Genomic DNA, 8,873 nt, shown 5'->3' on the forward strand with positions numbered 1-8,873 from the left:
TTTGACAGTCTCAGGCAAAGCCCTCTTCCTCCCCACCAAGCAGAGAGAATGTGCTCATGCATCTAAGCTAGGATCCAGTGTGAATACCCATGGAAATGTAGAGGAAAGAGACTGAAAAAAAACCACAAACCAACAAAAATAAGCACTAAGGGACAGAATATAAAATGAAAGAGTTTGGGAGAATTGGAAGCAACTGGCTGTCCACCCTCCCTCACTGACTGTGGAGAAGACAGGGTCTCTGGACACTGGAGGAGGAGTGCAGAAGGAGACTGTTGGGCTGTTAGTAGTGTATGCAGTACTGTGACCTGTGCAAGGGATAACAGCCCCTATAATCACTGCCTCTTCTCACCCTTGATAGTTCATTCATGGCTGGCTGATCCTGTCCTCTTTGATGCTGCTCTTCCTCTTCACCTACATATATCTCGGGTAAGTGGCAATGGTGCAGGTAGCCTGGGAGTTCAGGGCTCCTTCACTTCTTTGCAGAAAATCCCCAATTTGAACAAGGAATGTCTCCCCTTCTCCAAATGGATGTTTAAGGATTGCTAGACAGCTTTCTTTTTTAAAAAATGGAAAATGAGGTCTTTAATAGGCAGTGCCTCATTTTACAGTGCCTACTCTACAAAAGTTACTGGGAAGTGATACTGTGAGCATGAAATGAACAGGCTGAACCTCGAACCTCGTAGTACAAAGGCCCTGAATTATACATTGGGAAGCAAGTGGAAAGGAACTTTATGTGCTGAGTTGCTCCTCTGATTTGTCTTGCCTTTTTCTTAGACTACATTGTTTCAAGCTCGTTCCCTTAGCGCCCAGCTCAGGTGGAACTAAACTTTAAACTTGTGGGTGACATCTGTTAAAACTTCTCATTTTTAACTATGAGCATCATGCATCTGGTGAGATGACACATGACTTCTTTGCTGCAGACAGTCATGTAGCCACAGGTCTGTGTTCAGTTAAGACTTGAAATCCTGCCTGCTCAAACCCTTAGAATCAGTGTTGAACTCGGGACTAAGGCAGTGTGGTGATTGTCTACACACACAGCATGTCCATCTCATGCTGGAAGAACAGAGAGCTCAGAGCAGTAACTGGCCACAAGGCAGGTTCCACTTTCCTGATAGCTGCTCCTACCCAGCTTCCTTCTGGTGTAGCTGGAGGCTACAGCTGTATGGTGCTTTGCATGTCAGTTACTTTTGTTGCTTAGCTAAATTTTCTTGTTGTATTCTAGTGAGGTATTGAAGACGTACAATGTGGCCATGGATTACCCCACTCTGTTCTTAGTCATCTGGAATTTTGGAGCTGTTGGAATGATTTGCATCCACTGGAAAGGTCCCTTGCAGCTCCAGCAAGCGTACCTCATTATGATCAGTGCTCTAATGGCATTGGTTTTCATTAAATATCTACCTGAGTGGTCAGCATGGGTGATTCTAGGTGCAATCTCCATCTATGGTAAGTCTGAGTTGTGGCTCTCAAGGTGTGGCGCCTGGAGAGGTTACTCTGAGGCAGTCTTGGGGTTGTGTATGTCATTCAAAAAACAACTTTATAGTGCTAAAAGCTTTAGAAAGAGGCAGATGGGCAATTAAGTTGACTCCCTGGCTTGCCTCTTGCTACCTTATTTGTGTAGGTACTCTACTCCTACCATGTCTTTCAAAGTGGATCACCAAGTCAGGGAAGTACTGAACCACACCTAACTCCATGGTAAGGGTGGTTGGATTTTTATCAATAGCAACCTGATAGTCTCACAGGTTTCGTTTGCTGTTATCGAGATATCATTGATTTTGGTATGAGCAAGAGAACCTGCAGAACAAGAGGGAGCTGGGACATAACATTCAGATTGGTGAGGAGATCTGTTGGAGGAGAAAGGTGAGCAAAGTGGTACTGGACCAAAGGCCTTCATTCAGGTGAAACACAGAGCCAGCGTATGTAGTGATGGATTGTGGAATGTGAACAAAGTACCTCCAGCCCTCCTCTAAATTTAACACCTCAATGAAATGCTGTCATCTACTTTCAAGGAAATAATGTGGTATTCTCTAGGGTTTTTATAGGATTAGCACAATGGAAACTCTTTATTATTACATTAAGGCTTGGGGATGGTATTTTAAGTGACTAACATTTTCGGGGACTAGTACAGCTGGGTTATGCAAAGTGGTGGAAACTGCCATTCGGGACATCATCCAGTTAATATTGATTATGTTGTCTTGAGGGGAGAATTGCTTTTTAAAGATAAAGAATATGAAATATGCATGACAGTTCAAGATGAGATTGTCTGTCCCTTTTTATTTTGCAGATCTGATGGCTGTTCTCTGTCCCAAGGGACCACTGAGAATGCTGGTAGAAACTGCACAAGAGAGAAATGAGCCCATTTTCCCTGCATTAATATATTCCTGTGAGTAAGGTTAGAATGTTAATGTTTTTCACCAGATTTTTTAGCCATGTGAAACTATTTAATTAATTATTTCTGTGTCAAAGCAAGGAGCGCTATTTTAGCTCCTTGCCCTAAGATTGGTGAACATTTATGTTCTGGGACAGACCATTTGTAGAAGGCCTTGTTTATCAGTTACAATGGTGCCAACTCGAATTAGCCAAAGGGAGTCCACATTTGCCTTGTGAAGCTGAAACATTCAGAAGAAGATTTAGCCTTTCATGAATACAGTGCCGAACATGCCCCTTTGCATACAAAAACCTGTGTTAGATGGGCAATAGTGTTTGCAAAGTTTTGTGATTAGCATATGCTTTACAGACACACTTTAAACGTGATGAGGCTCCGTTCTTCCTGCAGCCCCTCCTGCTCTGTGCACTGTCAGGTGGCAGTGCTTAGAATATATTTGCTTTATTGGTCATTGTGTGGCTCCTTGCTTGGCAAAGGGCTTTATTGAAGCATTGCTCTGCAAACAAAATCAGTCATTTCTTCCCTGGCTTTCTTGGGCTGTTTAACTGTGCTGGTATCTGGTGCCCTTATTCACAAAAGTACCTATGTGCTTCAGATTTAAGATGGTTAGAAGGCTGGAGACTCAACACTCACAGGACCTGAACTCAAGTGCTTCATGGCCCTCAGTGGCTTTTTCATTGCATCACTTGTAAGATGAGTGGGTATTTCCAAATACTGGGTGCTAAGCTGAGGATGCTTATAACCTCAATGATCCTTTTTTTCCAAGCATTTAATGTTACATAAATGCTTTTACGTGTTCCAGGCAGAGCCTCAGTTGCCTTCAGCTGCTCTCCCTTTTACTGGAGATTCCGTTATACTGACCTAAGACAATCTAGATGAAGTCTCTCACATGCTGTAGTTAACAATCAGGAATTTCTCTAAAGGAGAAATGCAGTTCAGTGGAAAATAAATACTGAATGACAAGCTCTTGTGCAGAACATCAGTGTCTCCTTTGGAAGACCACATTCTGTGGTTCCCTCTAGATGCAAAAACATCACCTTGGCTGAGCTTCTAGTGGAAAAACAAGCACTGTTTGCCTTGGCTTATTTTGCGTAGTTTAGTTTCTATAAAAACAGAAAGACTGATACATACTTTAATAAACAGCTGATTTGAGTTCACTTCCGCTGATTTCAGAATGGTTTGTATTCCTTTTTAGTTTAGGGATCCACACCAAGAATAAACCCCCAAACATCCTTCAGTTGTTATTGGAACTAAAACAGAAATAGGTAATATTTTGACAGAACAGAACCAAAACAAACAGGCAGAGAGAAAACTAGCACTCTGACACCTGCATATCCTTCACTTGCCTGCTGTGCCTTTAGCAGAACATGAGGTATAAGCTGTGTAAGTTAACCTCTGGTTACCTTTTGTACTACCATCATTGCCTGGGAAATTGTTTTGTTTGAAGAGAAGACCCAGAAACCAGGAGGAAAACAAAGGAGATGAGGACCCTAGTTCTGGAATTTTGTTTTCTTTAGCCTACAGAGAAGACTATACTGACTCTTAGCTATTTGTGCTCTGGGACATTCTTAAAAACTGAATGGATGCACTGCCTTAATTTTCTCCCACCTTGCCTTCTGAGTACCAACTAAGAATGAGTGTTTTAGCAGCATTTACAGGGGCAAGGGTTTGTATTTTTAGGGACAGCTGAACAATGATTTCCTCTGAGCTATAGTGACCAGTGTTTTACACAGACGATTACTTTCTCTCTTTCTCCAGCTGCTATGATGTGGACAGTTGGAATGGCAAAACCAGACACAGCAGCAAGAGGACCAAGTCAGCAGACATGGGATGCAGGTTTGTTTGCATGTCCCTCTCCTATGAAGAGCACTGTCCCATGGAAATAATGTGTATGTTTGAGACTGCAAGCAAATGTAAGCCCGTGAGTCCTGACACATGCATTTGTTTTCCGGTGTTGTGAATTGCAGAACTCGGTGATGTTCAGAAACCTGCTGTTAGGGCTGGCAGCAAGGATGACCAGACAATGTAGGAAGCTGCAATATTCAGGCTGCTTTCATTTAAAAGAAAGAAAAAACAAAAAACAAAACAGAAGTAGTGTTGAACACACATCTTCAGATGTACTGAAGTCAAAGTTGAAAGTAGGCTAGTGGGGGTTTATATTTTTCCTAATTAAACCACGACACCCAGCTAGGAAAAGTGTAAATAGATGGAATAAAATCTGACTTGCGGTATTGGGAGGATTTCCTGTCTGGTCCTGTTGCACTTCAAAGATAACAGTACCCTTTAGTGTCAAAGCAATAGATGTATGCAGAGATTGGATAACTGAACATGCTGCTTATTTCAGGATAAAGCAGCCAAACTGCAGGGACACAATCCTGCTTTGAAACTGAGCACAGAGCAGGCTCAAACTACATGCTGAGGCATACAGAATGCCTCTGTGTGTCCCAGATCACAGTCTGCTTGCATCTGCAGCAGCAGCATCCTGTCAGACTGACATGGGCTGGAGAGTGTGTATGAGAGCTTCTGAAAAATAGGAACTGTCGGATAGAGTCATAGATCACAGACTGGCTGCTTCCAAAGGCTCTGTCAGATGTGTTTTAACAGGGGAGAAAAAAGGTTTAAATCTGTGAACAATGAAGCTGGTCTGCTTTCTACATGTGAACACTGCTCCAATGTCAATGTAACTCAGGGCAAAACTTTTCTCATAAATGGCAGTCCTCTTAGTTACCCATTTTTGTCATATGACCAGATAGGGAATACCTGACCACCTCCATCCCAAAAGTATTAACAACGTGGGAATGCGTATTGACTTTACTTGTCATTCTAGCCTGTGCTGAGCAATGCTTAGGTCTGTGTGTGTGCCAGCTTGTTAAAGCTCTTGAACTCCTGGGTAGCTGCCAAAGAAGCTGTGAACTTGTACCCTTCCAACTGTTCCAAATAACAACACATGTTTTCCTCAAAGCCGCTCAGTGTCTCTCTTGAACTGGTCCTGATGATCACACCTCCAAGAAACAAAGGGCTTACCCATTCCAGAGCAGCTTCACAGAAGTGTGGAGTTCATGCCCTAAAACAGTTTATAAATGTAGCTATCTCTTACGTTTCTTTTTTTAATCTGCTCTTCTTGTCCTGTTTTTGTGGAACCAAGCTGAGGATGGGAGAGAACACCACAGGAGCCCTTCACATGTGGACTCTCAGATGTCAGAGACAAGGAGTCCTGTTCCAACCCGCCCCATCACATCGTTAGAGGAGCTCGAGGAGGAAAGTAAGGGAAGCTTTATACCTTGTTTTCAGTGTAGTCAGTGCCTGACATTTTGACTCTCATGGTTAACGCTATGTTACCCAGTTTAGTCTAATCACAATTTGAAGAGTTGTGACTTGTTGAGCTGCAAAGATCTTAAGTCTGACTGTGTATTACTTCTTGCTGCTGCAGAATCTGTTCCGGGATTGTGGTTCTGGTGACATCTCTTGGCTATATGTATAATTTAAACAGTTCCTTCTTCCCCTTACTTCCTGTCCCTCCCTGTCCCTGTGCTTCCTCAGCTGGTACATCTGTAAAGCAGCCCAGGGAAGCACCTCGGAGAGCTAGGCTGAGCATAAACAGCTGTGTGAGATGGGGCTGGAAGTCTCAGCCTCCTCAGGAATGTGTGGGATGCTAAGGGTCCAGGTTGATAGCCAGGACTAGGAACCTCCACCTGCTCTCCAGAGGACAAGATTTTGATTGGGAGGAAGCAAAACAGGAGCATTAACACTTACTTTCTTTTTTCACTTCTCTCAGGGGGTGTGAAGCTGGGCCTTGGAGACTTCATATTTTACAGTGTGCTTGTTGGGAAAGCAGCTGCCACAGCAAGTGGAGACTGGAATACTACACTGGCCTGCTTTGTAGCCATTCTCATAGTAAGTGAGCAAGCTTTTAAAAGCTCTTACACTCTGTTTAGCACAGCTGTGTTGCCTGAAGTACCAGCAGCTGAGCACTGCTAAATCACTGGAGGTAACATGCTAGATATTTAGGAGAAGCCACCCAGTGCTCTGTCTATAAAGACAGGCTTTAAACAGCCACCGAAGTGGAATGATACAGACTCATCAGAGCATAACCAAGTGTGGAGATGGTGGGGGTAAAACAGCCCCAGGGAAAGCAGTTACAGCTGGACCGTTGGTGTGTTTGCTTCAGCATTAATTGATTGGAGACTTCTATCAGCCACAGGAGTCAGTACTATGAACATTGTGTAATTACACATTACTAAGTATAGTTGAAAAGGTGAACTCCCTTATGCTAAGGGGAGCATCTAGATAAGAGGATAAAGACCTATCTTATTCTAGTATTTGAGCTGGAAAAAATGGGAAGGAAAGACTTAAATCCATGGAAATTATCAATAAAAGTAGATGACGAACATACTGAACTGCTAAAGGACTCAGTCCTGCCAAGGTCTAATGAACACACACTGTCGAGCTTTCACCTGGGTAGAAAATAATTACTAGGTATTTGTTGTTTACATCAGCATCCTCATGGCAGCTAACCAGCAAGGCAACAGCAGGATTTTTAGAATATAAAAGAAAAAAAATTATTGTGTCCTTCTTGGGCCTCCATTTCCCCACTTAGATCCCAAGGATAGTGAAAGTGACTTTCACTTGTGAAGATTGTGGATCCAAAAAGCATGAGAACTAGAAATTAGCTACCTTAAATAAAGTGTGATGAGTGTAGCTTTCCTACCCCACAGGTCAGAGATCACCTAGCTCCATATTCTGGGACACTGGACCCCCTTGCTGGGGGAAATGTTCTTATCTCTCTGTGAGGTCACATACACCATTCTCTGTCTTTTACGGTGCTGTTAGAATTTGTTCTGTCTCCTTTTGCAGTTTCATAATCTTGTTGCCATGTGGCTTTCTGGTTCTGCAGGTGTAGGCCAGATACAGTCCCTGAGAGTGTAAGAACAGAGCTACAGGTTCAGTTGGATTGTGAACAAACTTGTAGTCTAGATTTTTAATTTGTTAAAATATTGTGTCCGCTGATCTTTATCTAGCGGATATGTTGGGAGCTTAGTGTCTCTGGAGCTTTGTTATCATGGAGGAATTAAAAAGGTCTCTGATGAGAGAAGGAATTAAAATCTAAAAGCACTCAGCCATACCATCTACCCAAAATATACAACAGCTTCCACATATGCTCCAAAAAACAGATTTTGGCCTGCCATCCAGATAAAATCAGAGTTCACCTATTGTAGTAAACAGTCCAGTCATAAGAACAGTAGTGGGTGTTTGGGTTTGTTTGGTTTTTTTTTTTGTTGTTCTTTCTTTTTTTTACCCCAAGAGACCTTGTAAACTGGGAAGATAAGTACATCCTGCTGTATATTAGAGTCCTTCAGTGAATCTCCTATCTGTGCAGTTCATCAGGATTTAAGTGCTTTTGTCTTCTAGATCGGTACTTTATACCTAATGACATAGAACAAAAAGTAAAATAATCTGTAAATAAGTTAACCTCTCGGGGTCAGCTGTACAGCAACATTAGCATTTTTACCACTTTCTTAGCAGACAGCTGTGCTCAGGATTGCTGAGGGAAATACATGGCCAACTTGTGTGAAAGATGAAGCTGTGGGCAAACATACATCATGCCACTGGTAGCTCAGGCAGGCTCCAGTGCTGTGCAGTGCATATTGCTTATTATCTGAATATTGGGTTGTTGATGTCAGATATGTTTCTGGTCATCTTACCATATCTCCTTGTGTTTTTTATTCTCTTCTCTCTGGCAGGGTTTGTGCTTAACACTTTTATTACTGGCTGTTTTTAAGAAAGCACTGCCTGCTCTTCCCATCTCCATCACCTTTGGCTTGATCTTTTACTTCTCGACAGACAACCTCGTGCGACCATTCATGGACACCCTGGCCTCCCACCAGCTGTATATTTAGAAGAAGTGGGAGTTAGAGGATTCTTTTTCAAGCTTTGCTGTGAAGTATGGTACACTGTTTGGAATAGGTCATAAAGTTTTTACACTTAGTGCCATATATTTGTAAGGAAAACACTAATTCTGTGACATGCTGTGTACTAAAAATCTAATAGTTACTTGTTGAACTGAGATTCACAGGACTCTTGGTGAAAAGCCTGGCTCCTTGTTGATGTCAGTGTTACTTTCATGTTATTTGATGTGCACAGTGCCTGTTTTGAGCACAGAAACCTGTATATAGCATGGTGCGCTGGAGAGGTGAGGGATCTGATCTGCTCTGATCTTCCAGAAGCTAAGGCGTTTTATCCCTGGGACTGCAGTCAAGTTCAACCCGACTCTAGAATTTGCAGAACATTTGAAGTGTTGTGCAGACTTAAGGTGCAAGTAATTAGAAAAGCACAGCAGGCAGCATGGGCAGAACAGAGCGGTGTGTTAGACCTGGTCATGAGCTTTAGAGATGTGAGGCTGCTGAGCATACAGCATCTGTTGAAATTCCCCCAAATGTGCATTTATTCTGACCTTAGTTAGACATAGTGAGCCATGATGGATCTAGACAGG

General features: G+C 42.6%; 1 protein-coding gene across 1 annotated transcript in view; it reads left to right on the forward strand.

Moving 5' to 3' along the window:
- PSEN2 (presenilin 2) overlaps positions 1-8,280 on the forward strand; it is a 10,912-nt gene extending 2,632 nt beyond the window's left edge. The window contains exons 4-10 of the mRNA XM_009070724.1: positions 359-426; positions 1,223-1,443; positions 2,282-2,380; positions 4,142-4,219; positions 5,529-5,645; positions 6,159-6,277; positions 8,125-8,280. Coding sequence (XP_009068972.1) covers positions 359-426; positions 1,223-1,443; positions 2,282-2,380; positions 4,142-4,219; positions 5,529-5,645; positions 6,159-6,277; positions 8,125-8,280 — 858 coding nt within the window. The remainder of the gene's footprint in view (positions 1-358; positions 427-1,222; positions 1,444-2,281; positions 2,381-4,141; positions 4,220-5,528; positions 5,646-6,158; positions 6,278-8,124) is intronic.
- Positions 8,281-8,873: the final 593 nt, after the last annotated feature.

The sequence above is a fragment of the Acanthisitta chloris genome, unplaced genomic scaffold (genome assembly GCF_000695815.1).
Source record: "Acanthisitta chloris isolate BGI_N310 unplaced genomic scaffold, ASM69581v1 scaffold31552, whole genome shotgun sequence".
In the NCBI taxonomy this organism is placed as follows: domain Eukaryota; kingdom Metazoa; phylum Chordata; class Aves; order Passeriformes; family Acanthisittidae; genus Acanthisitta; species Acanthisitta chloris.